Genomic DNA, 19,568 nt, shown 5'->3' on the forward strand with positions numbered 1-19,568 from the left:
ACCGATCCTCATGTTCACTGTGGCCATCGGACACTCCATCCTACTGATAGACACTCCGCTATACCAGGAGCTGAGGTGGGTTGCCTCTGGTTTTGCTCTATACTGATTGGCGGACGCTCCATGGGAATCACGGAGGCTCTAATGGGAACTGGGTGCTCTCGGGTTCTCAGGTTATTGGTTCACTATAATTCATCGGACACTCCAACATGGTGACAAATGCTATGATGTTTTCACTCAACAAGAGACTTAGACTATTGGTGACTAAACTTCAGGTTTGGCAGACACTCTATCCTACCGACAGACACTCCGTTAATTGGGTGATAGAACCTATGCTCTTAGGTTCTTGGGTGAAAGCTTGGGGATCCATGTCTATTCCTTGGGTAAAGTCCTTCATGCATGTGCAAGGTATTTCTAGGGTGACTTAGGTTATTTGCTAGACTCAAGGTAGCTAGGCTTGGCTTAGGTTAACTAGTGTACTAGTGATTCCTTAATTAAGAGAAATCCTAAATATAAAGAGAGATTGGGATGTAGTATACTTGATCCTTACTCTTGGAGTATCTTTCCACCAAGCCGTCCTCATGATCCATCCATGCAAGAGAGAATACTTAGATTAGGGTTGGAGGATTGATCTCAGGATAATGAGAAGAGAGAGCTCCTAAGCTAACCATGGGATGAGAGGTTGTTGAAGCTCAAGTGCTTGGCCTAAGGCTGATCTAGTGGCCTTCTAGCATCTTGATTCTCTTCGCCATCTTGTTCTTCTTCTTCTCTTTCTCACTCTAGGTCATCCTTTCCTTCCCTTGTTCTTCCTTCTAGAGAGAGAGTGTGTGAGAGAAATGGGGAGAGGATGAATGGAGTTGATGGTCTGGTGTTGGGAAATATCTCTCATTCATGCTGACTTGTGGGCCATGTCCCATAGTGGAGGATAACTCATTTCCCACTCCACCTGCTGCCTCTGTATGTTTATCGGATGGTCTGGTACATGTATCGAATTGTCCAGTAGTTTCTAGATTTGCTTAACCAAGTTCAGATACCTGATCTCATAACTCTTGGATCCATTTTGAAGCTTATGGTGACCTGCTTGAGATTGTTAGGGAATTCTAATTAACAGGATCCCTGGATAACCAAAATGAGAGTCTATGATGTAACGTGACTCAGGTTGTTACAACTTTGCTCGGTGAGTACCGAGTGTCGAATTTATATTTTTTTCCCATAGGAAGGCGGAAGGCAAGAATTTATATTGGACTAGGATTTGTTAAAGGTAGGTCTTAAGTTGATCCTAGGTAGGTGAACGATAGTGAAGGATGGGTGTGAACTACCTAAACTAACTACTAAATACAAGCTAACCAAAGATAGCTAGGTGGGAGAGCGAGCGATATATCTTTCTAGTAACTAAGGATAAACAAATAACTAGGAGAAATGCGATAGTACTTCGGGGCACAGCCCACCTACCAACTTGGAGAGTTTAATAGATAAGGTCTGCCATGAGCCCTACGATTTAATAACTAGACCTATCATGGTGGAATACAGAGGATGGACAAGGCTGTCACCACTTGCCACCTACCACAATCTATCTGGAGGCCTAGCCGTATCCATAGGTAATCTATAGCCCCAACACCATGCTTAATCTATAAACTTACTACTTTGATCCGAGCTTCGATGAAATGAGATCAAAGCACCCTAACCAGATGGTGGAATCGGTACTAATGAAAGACTACTAATGATAAGATAACCTATGCTACTAATGCCAAACAATAAGCATCTAAGCTCACTAATGACGAACACTAATGACTAAGTACTTGAAGTAAAGCAAGCAATACTAGAATAAAGTACTGAAATAAATACTAAATAAAGTAATGCAGAAATAAAAGAATTACAAAGGAGCGATACCAGACCTAGAAGACTCTTCCGGACTTCAAGGAGCTTCGCTCTTGCTCTACTCCACTACTAGACTACTACTCTATACCTAATGCTAAGCTAGAAAGCTAAGAGAAGCTTGGCGAACTTAGAAATCAATGGGGCATCCTTCCACCGAGCTCCACACCCACTATTTATAGTGTAGAGTGAGGGGATGGGTACTTGTATGCAGCAGGGAGGTCGGTGGCCATAGGGGGGCACCGGGCGGTGGCTAGGGGGTCTCGCCCGGCCCTTGGATGCACCACCGTTACATCCAAGGGTGCTGGTTGCTCCTCCAAGGCGGTTGTGAAGAGAGCACGTGGTGAAACTTGGTCGGTAAGTTGGTTGGTGAAGCTCCAAGTCTATGACAATGGGCCTATGGATCCATGGCCCCTCCATCGTGACCATCGGTTGAAACCAACTTAGATCAACGCTTCCTATTGGCTGTGGAAGAGCTCCCATGGATCGATGACATGGCAACGTGCCAAGTTGGCACCAGGTGGGGCCGGGCGCTGGCCTGTGGACCCAGGTGGCCCTGCCACATCCACTTGCTTCCTTGGTCCATGTTTGTCACCATTTTGGCCAAAATTTGCCATATTTCCTGCATACAAATAATTCTACAAGCACAAGTGGAACTAGGTGAAATTTAAACATAATTCTTCACATGTGATGATGATTTACCTCACTTTACCATGCTTTTGGGTGGAATGTTGATAATCAAAACAAGTGTTAGCAACCGTCGACAATCAGTACCCATCTTTTCCTCTTTTGCACACCGTTTCCGTAGCCGTTCGCCCCCTCCGGCGCCACCTAGCCTACACCACCTCCCCCCTCCACCCTCACCCCTCCACCCTTCACCCAACCCCTCCCTCCCACACACCAAAACCTCTTGCCCTGATGCTTCTGCGCCACAATGATCCACTGCGCCACGGCGATCTACCGCACCGCCATTTGTCAGCGCACCACTCCTCCAGCGAGCAAGCCAATTGAGATTGCCTTCTCACCTCAGCATGATGAGGTTGTCTATGATCTCCTCTTTTTTATTCATGAATTTATGGTGTTTGATGAAACGCATGTGTAATTTTTTTTGATTGTTGTAGATGGTGCGAGTTAAATCAAAGCGGGTAGAACTACCACATCGTAGAAAGAGTCCAATGCAGGCAACCATTCTCTGAGAAGCAGAGGAACAGGCACCACCACAGCCTAGAAAGAGCCAAAGTAAGGATCGCAGTGTCTCAGAAGCAGAGGAAAAAGTGCTACCATAGCCTAGGAAGAGGCAGAGGATGGTGGACAGTATTCGAGAAGCAGAAGAAGCAACCAAAGCTATGCTAGCCCTGGAGTCTAGGAATTCTTGCAGATGGACTCGAATGGCCCGCCGATAGGAGCAGTGTGAGGAGAGTGCTGAAATGGAACTCAGGGAGGAGGAGCTCACTAAGGAACAACTATAGCAAATGACCGAGTTCCACTCCAAAAACCATACCAGTCGCTTTGCACCTTCCTAGATCAAATTTGTAGCTACTCATGGGGCCACGCGTGCTCGCACTCATGAAGGTTTGATGTGTGCCACAATTGGTGGTACGAGGAGCAGTCGAGGAGGTAATTTGATGTTTGCCACAATTGGTGGTACGAGGAGCAGTCGAGGAGGTAATTTGATGTCTGCCAATGGTGGTATGAGGAGCAGTCGAGGAGGTTTGATGTCTGCCAATGGTGCTATGAGGAGTAGTAATATTGAGAGAAAGAAAGAGGTGGTTCAGTTCTATGAATTTTGGTATTATAGCTCAAAGAAGATACAGAGCATTAGGTTCTACGATATTGAGTTCTAGTTTCCACTACTCAAAGAGCCTATCACAAAATCATAGTTCTGGACTGTGGCTCAGGAGAGTTTCTTCAGGAGTTACTATGCTAGAGGGAAGACACTAGCAGACCAAAGGGTACTTGGTTGGGATGAGCTTGAGAGAGCAGCTGGTATACCCATCCGGCCCCTCTTTGAGCGGTTCCCGGGCTTCGTTCACCTTTTCAGTGAGGTTGATCGAATTGTGATAAGCTAGGTGCATCAGTTCTATGCAATAGTGTGGATTCATCTAGAGCATGACTACATTGATTTTATGCTCCATGGTCGGCCAGAGCGAATGGCCTATGACCGCCTATAAGAACTCCTTAGGGTTGACACTTCAGACAGGAAGCTCCACGAGATAGTCTATAGAGATGCTTTGCCTCCACGTCGTAGTAGGGCTGGAGGTACTTTTCCTATAGACTAGGAGATTTAGCCGCTCTTCATGGAGCCCTTTGCCGATGGCTCCTTGCATACACCAGATAGACTGCGTCTAGAGGCTTATGTTTTACACATGGCTTTGAGGAAGATAGTCCTTCCTTGTGGCGGCAACAGGGAGTCGTTGACTAGCTTGTAGTTGTGGCTGCTACTATCAATATGGAGAGGTGAGCAGTTTGACTTCTTACACTTTTTCATGTCTGAGATCGAGGATGTGATAGCTGATGCTATTAGTACTAGACGGCAGCAGATGTACCCTCACATCATCAGCTATCTGCTATGTATGATTGACTCTAAAAAGGATGGGCCGTTGTACAATGAGTCGACCTACGTGGTTATGACCTACATGCTAGCAAGTTCGGACAATCGTCATCATGGATAGCGTGCCCTTAAGTCTGTTCAAGAGCTGTTACCCATACAGGATAGAGAAAGACTTGAAACGATGGATGCAGCCCTAGAGCATGCAGAGCACCAGTCTGGGATTGGAGGAATCTTGAATGTACGAATGCAAGATTCAGACTTCGATGACATCGACTACCATGACCCTACATCAGATGACCATAATGAGGGAGGGTCATCCTCTAGTGGTGTGGTCGACAAAGAGATGGATGATGTTCCACCTACTACAGAGACATTATCCAAGTAGGCACCACCTCTAGTGTCCGTTCAGCAACCGTCGGAGCTTGGACAGATACTTGCTAGGCTAGTTGTCATCTAGGAAGAAAACTAGAAGCATATGGAACGTCAAGACAAGCATATGGAATGACAAGAGAGGTGTTTGAAAGCAAGTATTGATAAGCAAGCGAAGAGTGTGGTCCTTCTCAAAGAGTAGATGAGCCAGCAATCATCTGCTTTTTGTGAGGCCATCAACCAACGTGGCCAAAAAATTGACCTGATGTGCAATGTGTTCACCGGTTGCTTTAATCAACTATACATTTCCACAGGGGTTAAGGCCCTTGACTTTTAGACGCTTCCATTGCAATGTGGTAGTCAGGTCAACCCCATTGCTGGTTATCTGACTGGTCCTGATAATACAACTATCCACATAGAGTTACCCATTGCGACGATGCTACATAAGCAGAGTTCCACTTTAGGTCCTAATCACGCCGGTGATCCACCTTCTTCACCCCCTCAGGTCGAGGTGCAAGTCACCACAGAGGCACATATAGAGCCTCTCAGGGCTTCTTCAATGCCCAAGATACCTAAGCCAGCTTTAGGTTCTGATGAGGCAGGTGATCCACCTTCTTCGCGCCCTCAGGTTGAGGTGCAAGTGGCCACAGGGTCACATACAGAGCCTCTCGGGGCTTCTCCAGTGACCGAGATGCCTGAACATGCTAATGCTAATATTACTACAGTCAAACATAAGGAGAGTTCAGCTTCAGCTCATGAGGTAGCTGATCGACCTTCTTCGTCCAATTAGGCCGAGGGGCCAGATACTGTGTGTGACACCATAGGGGCACATACAGAGCCTCTCAGGGCTTCCCCAACAATCACGAAGCCTGATGCGACCACCAAGCCTACTAATCCTACCATTAATAGAGCTGAGTCAACCCAGGGTCTAACACTACTACTTCAGTTCAGCAGACCAGAGAGTCCACCATTCATCTTGGTAACCATGTCACTGAGCATGATGAGACATCGGGTTTGGATGATGAGATTTTAGCGTACTCACCAAGCGAGATGCACTCACCAGGCGAGTTCGACCTCAACAGCACCAACATGACTTCGATGCCTGCTTCGTCGTCATCACCACATCCTTCAGATGCATAGTCACCTTGATTCCCTACTGAGGAAGGGACGTACAAGAGATCGGTGATAGTTTGACAGTCGAAGGGAGGGATGCGGTAGAAGGTGAGGGAACGGAGGCATCAAAATTTGGATTTAGAACGATTCTTGATGTAATAATTGAAGTCTTGCTTACGACACAATGTCTATTTTATGGTTCTATAATAAGTTGTACATGTTGAACCCTTTTATCACTATGTTGCCACATAGGCATCGAAATTTGGATTTAAAATGATTCTTGATATAATAATTGAAGTCTTGCTCATGACACAATATCTATTTTACGGTTCTATAATAAGTTTTACATGTTGAACCATTTTTATCACTATGTTGCCACTATAAATTAAACCTAACATCTAAGTGCGATATGAGCGACATCTATCTAGTCTAACTACCTCATTGCAACTCGAGCCATTCCTCTTAAGAGAGAACTACAGGGTAGAACAACCCCATTGCAAGTCGAGGAGTCGCCCAGACACAAAATCTATTGTCCAACGTGTTACAATCATAGAGTAGGTGACTTTCTTTCGTGCGTAATCAAATCTTGCGTGCGCATTTAGAAAACAGTAATAGATATTGTTGGGCGCGTTACAATCACATAGCATCGTACTTTCTCATGTGTGCATTCTGAAAAGAGTAATACACATTATGCCGATGATTAACATTTACAATGCCTGACGTAGGTGGAAGCATTTAGAACAGAAATATGCGAAGTTACTAAGTTACCTATGGTGTTTTAGAAGAGGGAAGGAAGCTTCCCTAAAACCTAACTCCCTTTCAAGAGGGGAGGCAGGATCCGACCCATGACATCCTAATCACCTCATCCAGGCATGTCGGCCGCACAAGCCAATCGCATCGAAGCACAAGAAGCAAACACCGTGAAAGACAAAGCGACGCGCATAAGTTGCTCTTTGAATTAAAGTAACAAACTAGCCTTTCATTAAGATTGGAATGACCCTAGATACAATCTATGGCTCAAAGAAGGCAGTGAGGATGACGTCTCCTGCATGCGTGGCTGCCACAATGGCCTCCGCGGTGGCGGTAAAGTCGCCAGTGAGCTCCTCCTTCTCATCCTCATCGACGCCAACTAGAAAGCTAGGTCCAAGCAAGCGGAGATAGTGGCCGAAACAAAGCTGCGCCATGCCCAGGGCTAAGGCAACCCCATGGCGCACCCCGCTAAAGGCCACCATCCTAACCCAAGCTGGCATAGTCCATAGATGGTCCTCAAGCAGGACACCCCCTGTGTTCATGTCGTTGACGGCGATGAGGGCCACCACTCAAAGAGCGGCCAACTCCTCCTCTAGGGCTGATAACACTAAAAACCATCAAAACAAGGCCATAGACATTTGCACAGAGCTTCTCGATGAAGGAAACCTTACCAATCATCCTGGCTTGAGCACTAACAGCTACCACCTGGGCATCAGTAGTCTCCTGCTCTAAGGCAACAAGGGCAGTTTAGATGGCGTCAGTGTTATCCTAAACGCTAAACGGTAAACAGTCGGTCACCTACCATTTAGCCCATTATTTGGGCAAAACGGGTGTTTAAACGAGAAAACGGCCGTTTAAACGGTCAAAACAACTGATTAAATGAAAAATGGTGTACCACCGTGTAGCGTTTAAACGGTGTGTAAATGGGCTAAATGGACGTTTAGGCGAACAGTGGATGGCATCGAGGTAGAGCGCAAGCCGACTAATCTCGCCCCCGAGGTCGGAGCACGGGTCGCGAGCCGCATCCAGATTACGGAGGGGCTCATGGACTTCCCAGTGCCTAGGGGGAGAAGACCCCTCTAGTTTTCACAGGGCGCTCATCCGAAGAGCGGGCAGCACCAGATAACCACCCAACCTCTAGCATCGCAGTGTGAGAAATGGCCCTAAAAAGATTAAGGAGATCAGAACGGAATGACTCCAGCAACTAAGAACAAGACCACCTTACCCAAGGCACCGCAAATGGGAGCAAAGATGCTACGGAGGCCTGCTCCCCTCTAGAGGGTTCTCCACCGGGCGCTTCCCATGGTCCATCACTCTGGCCGAAGACGCGACTTACTCGAGGCTAGAGAGAAGGTGAAGGAGTACCATAGGAAGATAGAGAGGAGCAGTTGCCTCGCTCTTACCTCTCATAGATTTATGGCTAAACCAGACACACTGGGTTCTCTAGGTTTCATGCAAATTTAATACAGATTTAATTGTTGTGGATTTCCAAGCAACAGGTTGCAATGGGTGCAGTTAGAAAAAGAGTAATAGATATTGTTCGGCATGTTACAATCACATAGTATCGGACTTTCTCGCGTGTGCATTTAGAAAAGAGTAGTACACATTGTGCCAATGATTAACATTTATACAATGCCTGATGCAGGTGAAAGCATTCAGTCATTGTCCGACGTGTTACAATCATGTAGTTTTGGACTTTCTCGCGTGTGCATTCAGAAAAGAGTAATACACATTGTGCTAATGATTAACATTTACAATGCATGACACAAGTGCAATCATTCAGAACAAAAATACACTAATAAGTTACTAAGTTACCTATGGTATTTCATATGTTTCGTGGATTAGTTGGAGGCCATTGTGCATTTCACTGTCAATGGCAAGCAGATCTAGCATCAGGAGCTGCATCCACTCCTGGCACCAGGCCACGGCCTCCTCCTTTGTGGGTTGCGCATCGAACAACCAGCGGCATAGCCCATCGGTCCATTTCTCCATGAAGTGCTTCAGGACCTTCTTCATCATTGACTTCGGAGACACGACCGGCTTCCACCTAGTGATGAGCATGTGAAACACGTCGTACCCTTCATTTGGTGGGACGACACTAATGGCAACGAACCAGGACGCCAAGCGCGGTACAATGAGTTTGTCGACGAATGGCGTCCACCAATCGGTCCCACCGAAAGTGAGCTCATACTGTAGCACCATCTGCATAGGAGCACCCTACCAATCTTTTCTAGGGAACTCACCTTGTAGGAGGTCAAGCATTTTCTAGGGCAAAATCTCGGACGCCCACCTCATCTGGTGGTCAACCCATGCGTTCATAGCTGCCATTCCTCCCGGCGGTGGTTGTTGCAGACATTTCCAAGTCCACACTTCAGGTAAGGAATGATGACACCATCAACAAACCCGTTCCAAATGTTAGGCCAAGCCGCTTGCTTCCATGGCAGCACAATGTCATAATTTTTGTGTGTGTGTTCACTAGTACACTTCAACAGGAATTTCTGGACCACGGTCAGCACCTTGGTGAGCATTGGCTGTAGCAAGTCCTGGTCGATGGTCAACATCCATGGCTATAGAAATACGTTAACTGGAACAATCTCCTAGGAAGCATCATATCTATTAGTAGCACCGAAAAGTCTAGGCAACACTACATCATGCAGGAATTCTCTAGCATGAGCGAACTCTGGCGATAGGTCATGCAAGAACTGTACTAGTTGTTCCTGCTGTGGGAACCTGGTGGGAGTCTATGTCTCCTTCAACCATTTCATAATGGGGTCAACCACCAGTTCAATGAGTAGTCTAGCATACGACGAGGAATCAGACCTGTCATCGAAGAGTATGTACTTAAGCTTGCTCAACGCCTCCATATTCCTGTTCGGCTGCTCCAGCGGATCATACCATCTCAACCGCTTGAACGTCTCCTGCACGATAGGGACCAACATCTTACGCGCTGTGTCCGGTAGGGACATCTCCTTGTAATAGGAGGGATACTCAGTTAGCAACTTCATGAACTCACTGATAACCATATCCAAGATGACTTCAGTGTGGCTCTCCTACGGGCTTGGTGGTTGCATGACCTCATCATCATGAGGACTCAAATTGCTTGCGCCCTCGTCATCAGATGAGGTTGAATCATTGGAGGGATTATTGGTTGCAGGGATGATGTAGGAGGTGTTAGCATGGTCGATGATGAGATCTGAGTACCTATGGTGCAGTTGCACCTAGATGAGGTTGGCGTCCCCTTGGTGGTGTAGTCCAAGGCTGTGGCCAGCACTTTAGCTCATGTGTTCCATTATTCGGTGAACCACTAAGTTGTTCACAGCGGTCGTCGTCGGTGCCGTCGGACAAGGAGACACTCGATGCACATACAGCGGAGCAAAATGGCTAGACCACAATGCTAGGCCCCCGAAGAGAAACGGCGTGGGTTGCCTATAATCGATGATAGCAATGGGCATGGCATCCTCATCGGCAATCGTGGCACCATCACCATCGACAACTGTGGCGCCATCAGCATCGGCAACCACTGCGCCATTAGCATCGACAACTATGGCACCAGGGACAGCGCCAGTGTTGTGCTCTGCTAGCACCATATGCTAGATGTTGCCACTGGTGGGCTCGTTAGAGGCCATGGGAAGTGGTGACAGTTGTGTGGATGGATGTCACAGCAAAGTGGGCAGCGAAACAAGTTGTGCACTACTAACTTTTTCACTTAAGTATGGGAATGTTTTGTGGCAGTTCCAAATATTGGATGGAGGATGACATGTAACTGTTGCATCAATGCGGTTGAATTGAGATTGGGCCACGTCCATCGCATCGCCATGGGCATGGCAACTATCAAAGTTTGCCCTTTCTGATCGAAGGACGTGGGTGTACAGCTATTGAGATTTTTGGGACCCTAAGACAGTCCGACCCTATGAAATATAGATGCTTCAGATCACTGCAAGTCGATGAACAACAAAATACAGTGCTAGAAACTATTAGGGGCTATCCAACTAGTCCATAGAACCCAACTATCAGGGGCTAACAACTAGTTCTAGTCTATAGAACCCAACAATTAGTTCGCTTTTTTTTAGCCATGGCTAACTAGTCATAGTCCATCCAAATAGGGCCTAAGACAGTCGAATACTAGGAAATCTTGATAGGCTGGATAATAGTTCTAATGAAACAACAAAATACAGATCATGTCAACTCTTGCGCCGAGTTCACCGCAACCATCCGTCATTCATCTTGCGCACCTCTACCCTGAGCTTAGCTTCATCGTACTCCTGCACTTCCTCCCATTCCTCATCCTCGTCATCACCATAGGTGGCCTCGCGGATCACACTAAAGAAGCAGGTGTCAAGCCCATTGGCTAGATTAGGGTAAAGGACATCAAGGATAAAGCCAAAATCAATAAGCTAGCTTGGTATGTGCTTAATAACTGCAACGAGGTTGGACCATATGTGCAGTAAGTATGATTTTTATATGCTAATTTGTTATTTCCTATATTATGTATGAAATGTTACCAATAATAATGCTTATATGTGCTACAGAATATACAGATGAATTTTAGAGGAACAAGGGGCAAGTGATGATGTTGATAGTAGACTAGCAGCAGAGTTTCTAGCATGGTTTAAGTCTCATGTACATGATTAGCATATTTTAGTTCTGTTAGGCCGATCATTAGCAGAATTATACATCAACTTAGCGGTGACGGTGGTTTCATATTTGTGTGTAGATCGAGGAGCTACGTAGAGAGAAACCAATAGAGGTTAGTGAAGGTTTGTATGCACTATCATGTGGTCCTGATACCCGAGTATGGGTCTATGCAGCTTGCAGTATTAATGGTGTCAGGTATAGCACTGTTGACCTCGAGAAATCCCCGCATACACAAAACAGTGGTGTCATGACCATCCATCACACATGAAGGCCGATCAGTGGAATTTTATGGTGTCCTTAGACAAGTTATTCAGTTGATGTATAACTCCAACGTACAAAGCCATAGGACGGTGGTTCTTCTATGCTATGACTGGTACAATCTAGATGGCACTGCGAAGTCTGTATGCATTGACGATGACAAACATTTCAGATCCGTTGACATTAAATCATTCTGGTACAAGGATGACCCTTTCATTCTCGCGACACAGGCAAGAAAGATTTTTTATCTACAGGACACATCCTTGGGCAAAGATTGGTGGGTCGTGCAGAAGTTCAAACTTAGGGATATGTATGACGTGAATGAAATAGAGCCTGTAGTCCACCAAGATAATCACTGTTCTGACAACGAGCATGAAGTCCTGCTGGGTGATGGTGATTAGGTTATGCACGAAGCTAGTCATGATGGAGAAGACACTATCATTAAAGCCAATTTAGAAAACCTTCTAAGAGATAAGAGGGAAGCAATTGGCATACTTGAAGGCAGCAAGGATGAAGATGAGGATGAAGATGATACTCGATACCATTATTGCAGTGACGACAGTAACTGTGGCGACAGAGATCACATGTCTAGAGGTGACGATGACTTGTAGGAGATTTCATATATAATCTTTGGGAAAACATGTATTCTAAAGCTGCACTTTGCTTTGGATTTCTAGCTTTGTATTCTAAACATGTTCGGTATGCTTAGTTGTTATAAACTTGTGCTTCAGCGGACACATAGGATTTGTCCACCGGGTTCAGTACTACACTATGCGGATTGTCTATTGTGTACATGACTATTCCATTTAACTACAACTAGTACTTGTTATAGGTTCATATACATTGCATAAGCCATTGACATAAAGCATTCCTTTCACACAGCATGCTTCAACCACTATGGCGAGATCATTAATCAGTTTGACTAGCATGCCAAGTACGTATACTGATACGTGTCTAGTTTACCAAACCGAGGCACAAAGCAACCCTTGCGCGGTTGCTAATAGTGAATTGAATGCGGGAGGAAAGCCTCTATGGTTATTTCACTCTAAAAACACAGTCACAATAGTCCTAACCCCAGTTATATTTTGTTTTAACATCATCCATGAACCTCTCCCAAAATGCCAATGTCTCACTTTCTAAGTAAGCCTCCACAATTGATCCTTCCAGCCTGGCCCTGTTTCTTAATAAATTCTTCAACGTGCCTAGTCGCCGTTCTATTGGGTACATCCATCCATACTGTATGGACCCCCTAAGAAGTGCCTCGTTAGGTAGATGGACAGCTAGGTGCACCATAACATCAAAAAAGGCTGGTGGAAAAATCTTCTCAACCTTGCATAAGATGAGTGGGATGTCCTGTTTCAGCTTTTCCATGACTTCTTTCCTCAGAGTTCTACTGCATAGTTGCCTAAAGAAGTTCCCAAGTTCTGAAATAGCTTCATATACATCTTTGGGAACAAAACCTCTTAAGCCTGCAGGTATGATCCTCTAGATAAGGACATGGCAAGTATGCGTTTTTAGCTTGCCAACTACCTTGGTACCATCTGCACTTATGGATTTTGGTAGGTTGGCTACATAACCATCTAGAAACTTGACACCTTTAAGGAACTTGCAAAATTCTACTCTGTGTTTTTCCATCATGACATAGTGAGCTTCCAAGAATTTAAGCGAGGTGCCTTGCTGCACGCCTTGATATTGAGGCCTTATATTCATATCATGCAAATCTAGCCTAGCGTTCATTGTGTCCTTTGTCTTGCCCTTCACTTTCAGCAATGTCCAAAGAATGTTTTCACATAAGTTCTTCTCAATGTGCATGACATCAAGATTATGTGGCAGCAATAGGTCCTTCCAATACGGCAGCCCCCACCAAACAGATTTTCGATTACAAATCACTGGCTCTTCTCCAAGCTTTCGTTTCCATTTTCCACCATGCTTACCTGGGCAGACATCTTTCACCTTCTCGAGTTCCTCAAGGACCTCCTATAAGGTGAACTTTTCTGGCGCATCTCGGTCTTCAGTTTCTCCATCAGAATCCAAGCTCTTCCTCCAAGGGTGATCCCTAGGAAGGTAACGATGGTGTCCAAGGTAGCCTAGTTTCTTTCTTAGGCTCCTTGACAATGGATTTTTGTCACCATAAATACATGCATAATAACCTTTTGTAGTTTAACCTGACAAGGTGCTCAATGCTGGAAAATCGTGTATGCACCAAAGCACGGTAGCGCGCGCGTAGAGTGAAGCCTTTCTTATTATCACGATGTATTACATGAAAAGTGTCGACACCCTTCCATAGTTCTTTTAGTTCTTCTATAAGAGGCTCCAAGAATACATCAAAATCCTTTCCTAGAGAGGTTGGGCCCAGGATCAGTAAAGACATAAAGCAATTCGATGGGTTCACACATTCCCATGGTGGCAGGTTCAGAGGCATTACAAGAATAGGCCACATACTATATGTTGAGCTAAAGTTACCAAATGGAATGAAACCATCTGTGGCGATGGCAAGCCTCAAGTTCCTTGGATCATCTACAAAAGTTGGGTGCTTTCTATCAAAGTCCTACCATGCCTCCCCATCTATTGGATGGCTCATTTCACTGGTATTCTTCTCTCGCTTAGTCTCGTGCCATTCGGCGTCCGTTGTTGTTCCTCGAGCATGGCAACCTCAGTATTAGAGGAAAATGCCTCAAAACCTTATGAGGAACTTGCCTGCTACCATCTACATCCTCCCATCTAGACTCTTTGCATTTTGGGCACGCTTGCAATTTCTCACGATCACCCTAAAACAACACATAGTTGTTCTTGCATACATGGATACTTTCATAACCTTGTCCCAATTCTTGAATATATTTGTGTGCCTCCTCACATGATTTTGGTACACTACTACTAGGGAATGCATCTAACAGCAATGCCAATAGTGCATCCAAATAGCTATTGCTAACTCGATAGTAGGACTTGATATAAAGCAACCTGACAAGGAAGGAGAATCTTGAGAAGGTAGATCTAGAAGAAACTGATTGCTTCAACTCATCCAACACTCTTTCAAACTTTGAGACTCTTCCATCCCGCTCTTCAGATGTCAATAGGTTTTGAACTAAATCATCAAAATCTGGTAATATGTTATCGTCACGGTCCTCCTACTCCTCCTCTGTAATCCAACCATCATAATGAGATCCATGCACAACTGATGGCTCTATAATGTTAGTACCTCCTCCCTCTTCCCCATGATGAATCCATATGGTGTATGTGGGTGACATTTTGTGTATAAGTCAGTCATCCTTCACCTCCTACCAAGTTTTAACCACCTAGTTAAGACAATGTGTACATGGGCAAGGGATCTTTTGCTTTGGGTATTTTTGTTTAACCATATCCATGAACTCTTCAACTCCTGCGATGAACATCGGCGAGAATGGTCTCCCATTAGGAATCTAGGATCTGTCCATCTGTTGCAGCAAAAGTATGCAAAGTCCGTTAGAGTTTTGACCATTAGGTGGACAATGGCAAAACTAGCATTAGAACAAAGCATACAGTGTTTAAGATCACTAATCTGTGCATTTGTTCATATCATACTATGGGACAGTCTGATTTTCTAATTTTGTGTGACAAAAGCATTGATTTCATTTGAAATTCATACATAATAGCCTTTCTTTATGTGTTCTTTACTTTATCGTGTACAGAAAATAGAGTTCTATAATCACAGAAGAAGGTACTCATACCTTTGTTCTATGAACTGGCATGGCTCGGCTGCAAGCTGCCTCTGCCATAGCACACACCTAATCACATGGACGCCAATGCCACCACGCTCCACCGAAAGAGCCCTGCCACGCCACCAAAAGGACACCTGAGCCACCATAGCAGACCGGGGATCCTCCACCTATGCCTCTGCCGTCGCTGTCGCCCCCGCAAGTCCAGCGGGCATAGATTTGTTTCCACTTGCAGGGGACATAGCCAATTTACATCAACCTATAGGGCATCCACACAGCCAATAGGATACTATAGCTACTCCAAAGAGATGTCAGCAAAGCCAGGCATCTAGCGCAATGGTAAAGATGTTCCAATCCTTGGTCCAGATCCCGTGTTTGACTCCTAGGTATCAGACCTTTTTTGAGAAATTAAACCCCGATGGCAAACATGGTACAAGTGACACGTAAACCGTCGGGCCTCACAGGTCGAATGGAGATAAAGAAAGGTCCCACAGGTACACATGACACGTAAGCCGTCGAGTCCCACAGATCAGATATAGAAGGACCGAGCGGAGACTTTTATGATGAATTACAAGTGTCAAGTGACACGCAAGCCATTGAGTCCCACAGGTCGGATGGAGATGGGCCGTCGGGTCCCATAGGTCGGATGGAGATGGGCCGTTGGGTCCCACAGGTACATGTGACATGTAAGTCGTTGGGTCCCATAGGTCAGATACTGAAGGGTCCCGCAGGTACACGTCGGATGGAGAAAGAACCGAGCGAAGACTTCTATGACGAATTGCAAGCGTCACGGATGAGTAACTACAGGTCCCACAGGTACACGTCGGATAGAGAAGGGTCCCATAGGTACACGTCGCATGGAGAAAGGATCGAGCAGAGACTTTTATGATGAATTGCAAGCATCATGGATGAGTAACTGTAGGTCCCAACAGGTACACGTCAGATGGAGAAAGTACTGTATGGAGATCTATGAAGAAGCGTCGTTTGTTATAGATCGAATATTGTTCATCACAGATGTGTAATTAGTTCAATGATGAAGCCCTGTTCATCATAGTATTAAAGGAGATCATCATAGATGGGTCATGTGAGTGATCTATGATGAAACAATGTGCTCTTCTATGACGTTTTTTGTGATGATGCCTGATTTCATCAAAGATAGGGAGGGTTGGAGGATCGTCACCACTGATCTATGACGAAACTAAAATATTCGCCATAAAAAGCGATCTTCTATGATGGTTTTGGATTTGTCATTAAGATTTTCATCATAGAAGTGGATATTTCTATTAGTGAAAATTAGGAGCTGATGTTTTCGGATAGTTTCGGGAAGTTATGTTTGTTTGGCTGTTGATATAAGACTTGATTTAAACTCTTGTGGTTTAGCACGCAGGTTCCTGACGCGGAGCCTACGCAACCTATGGATATCTATCCGTTAATGATAAATTGCAACAGTTTTTTTGTTGGAGGTGCTTCTTGGTCTCGCCATTGCGAGAAGTTCCCGGCTTCTAGTATGACCGGTTTTTGAGGTCACGCTTCCGCCGCATGCTTAGAAAAGAAGATTTTCTTAATAGATTTTTCTATTTAGAGTTTGACTCGGCAGTTTTGGAGGAGCGAAAGGCCCGTCGCGAACAATCTAGGCGAGGCCATAGGGAGCCCTCGATGTCTGGTCTAAGGGATCCCAAAGAAGAGTCTGCCAAAGAATGACGCTAGATTTGGAGAATCGTCAATACAACTTTTATGTTTGCCCCGCTAGGGGAGGAGCATAGTTTAGTGTGTGGGCAATGCGCCTTGCTTGTAACCTCGCCTTTCTTGCTACTGTGTAAAACTATTTGTGTATATAGAATATTGGTCTTGTTACATACGCACTTTCGTTAGTTGTCTGTCTTGGAAAACAAGCGCCATCTTTTGCTTTTCAAGTGGAGAGCACCGTCCCGTCACTCTTGCAAGGTGAGGGGATGGGCGAATAGGCAGGAGCGCGATGTACTTCTATGCCAGCCCCTCAGGACATTTTGAATTGAGAAGACGCCGTCCCCCCCCCCCCCCCCCCCCAATCTTATGTGGCAAGGGGATTGCGAATAGGCCGGAGGGTGATGGACTTCTGTGCCAGCCCTTCGGTGCGTTTTGAATTGAGAAGACATCGTCCCCCCCCCCCAAACCTTGTGTGGCGAGGGGATTTGGCAAATACGCGAGCGCACGAGAGATTTCTATGCCAGCCCATTGGCACATTTTGTATCGAGAAGATGCCATCCCCCCAACCTTGCATGGCGAGGGGATTTTGCGAATATGAGAGCGCACGAGAGACTTCTGTGCCAGCCCCTCGGCGCATTTTGTGTCAAGAAGATGTCGTACCCTCGGTGCGTCCGTTAGCGAAAAGATGCACGCTCATTAGTGAAAATACGTCCCTGAATCAAAACTGGATTATTGCTTCATTCGTATTTGAAATATCGAAAGGATGCTTTTACATTTATGGTTGATGCCGAGTGTATTGGTAGATATTCGCAATCGGTATCTTCCCTTCTACTTCTTGGCTAGCAATATCTAGCTTGTCTTCTCTTCATCATCAGGGTTCAACCATATTTGGTGGTATCCCGAAAAACAATCTAGTAGACTCATCACTTCACACCCAGCCGCGATGCTGACTAACTTGTCGATTCTTGGGAGCAGGTACGTGTCTTTTGGACAGCACTTTCTTAAATCAGTAAAGTGGACACACATTCACAATTTGCCGTTCTTCTTTTTTACCATTACTACATTAGCTAGCCATTTCGGATATTGTACCGGTCTGATCACACCCACATCGAGTAATCTCTCTACTTCGGCTTCGCTTCTGCTCTTTCTGATGACATTTTCCTCAGCTTCTGCTTCCTTGGTTTTGCCCCTTTTGCTACATTTGGGTTGTGCTGGGCGAGCTCACGACTGACGGCTTGTAGATCTTTTGCCGACCAGGCGAATATGTCCTGATTCCCACGAAGAAAAACTAACAGGTTGTCGTTCTCCTCTTTTATGAGGTCAGAGCCTATGTGCATGCACTTTTCTGGCACCAATTTTGATAAGGGGGCTTTTTGGGTGTCTTCGGTGGCTTCTGCCCTTGGCTCGATTGCCTTTTCATTGTTTGTTTCTTCGGTAGGTGGTTTCTTCGCTACTTCATTTATGAGGATGTATCCTAGAATCGGGTTTCCCTCTATTTGCCTAGACGCAGCTTGATCTCTATGTACTGTAATTATCCCGAAAGGTGATGGCATCTTCATGCACAAGTAGCTTTGCTTTATCACAATCTCGAATTTGTTTAGGACTCCCCTGCCGAAGATGGCGGTGTACGGGTAATCCATGTTGACTATGTCAAAAGTTATCGTTTCAGTGTCGACCTTTTTGCCTTCTACAAAAGAGACCGGGATTGCTTTCTTCCCTAAGGCGTCTATCTTTTTTCCACCAAAACCGAACAATGAGTTCCCAGCTAGTTCTAGTGTTCGTCTGTCGAGGTTCATTTGCTCAAAAGGCTTTATGAAGAGAATGTCTGTAGAGCTTCCATTGTCTATGAGGATGTTATGTACCATAAACCTAGCTATATTTGCTGTCGCTACGAAGGCGTCTGTGTGTGGGAAATCTCATACTTGGAAGTCATTTTCATCGAAGGTAATTGGTACCATGGACCAAGCTAGCCTGTTGAGTAGTACCCTTGGCGAGACGGTGTGTACTCTCCTTTCATGGTCCCTTCTGTCCCTCTTGCTTTCATGCTCTTGATTTGATCCGCCTGTGATCATGAATATGTGGTGGGATGGGAGGATATTGTTCATGGCCTGATGCTCTTAGGCATTTTCTTGCTTCACGAGCTGAGGTTGGCTTGAATGTTGTTGCTCTTGCTGAATTGGTGAGGACATAGCAGCTGATTGCCTAAAATGCTGGGCGAGATGCTGATACATCAGGTATGCCGGTTGTTGCTAGATATATGGGTGCTGGGTATACCCATGCGAAAAGCTAGGGTGCTAGAAAGCGTTGCTGCTTGTCACCATGTAGGGGCCGTCGTAGCCTTGGCTGTTTAACATTTTGCGACTAGTGTTATGGAAAACATGGTTGGATGTTTCGCTGCTTTTCGCAACCTCATCTTTCTCCTTTAGCTCTCTTGCCATTTTGTTGTATATGCAGTCTTTTGTGAAATGACCCACGTTTTCACCACACATGGCGCAATAAGGTGTCCTCTGGTTTCTTCCCCTTCCTCTGCCATCATGTCCACAATGGGGGCCTCGTCCCGCTCGCCCGCCACGCGAAGCTTGATCAAAGCTTCTATACTGCTGGTTTGGCGGCGGCCCAGGGAAACCTTGCTCTGCTAGATT

At 45.6% G+C, this 19,568-nt stretch overlaps 1 protein-coding gene across 1 annotated transcript; it reads right to left on the reverse strand.

Moving 5' to 3' along the window:
• Window positions 1-18,047: 18,047 nt before the first annotated feature.
• LOC136469749 (uncharacterized) lies at window positions 18,048-18,791 on the reverse strand. The gene has a single exon (XM_066467820.1). It carries the CDS (start codon window positions 18,789-18,791, stop codon window positions 18,048-18,050), a length of 744 nt encoding a protein of 247 aa, XP_066323917.1.
• Between the last annotated feature and the right edge of the window lie 777 nt (window positions 18,792-19,568).

The sequence above is a fragment of the Miscanthus floridulus genome, chromosome 8, assembly GCF_019320115.1.
Source record: "Miscanthus floridulus cultivar M001 chromosome 8, ASM1932011v1, whole genome shotgun sequence".
In the NCBI taxonomy this organism is placed as follows: domain Eukaryota; kingdom Viridiplantae; phylum Streptophyta; class Magnoliopsida; order Poales; family Poaceae; genus Miscanthus; species Miscanthus floridulus.

Coding starts and splice junctions, on each gene's coding strand:
- LOC136469749 (XM_066467820.1), bottom strand. CDS start 18,791: ATGGTACATAACATCCTCATAGACAATGGAAGCTCTACAGACATTCTC.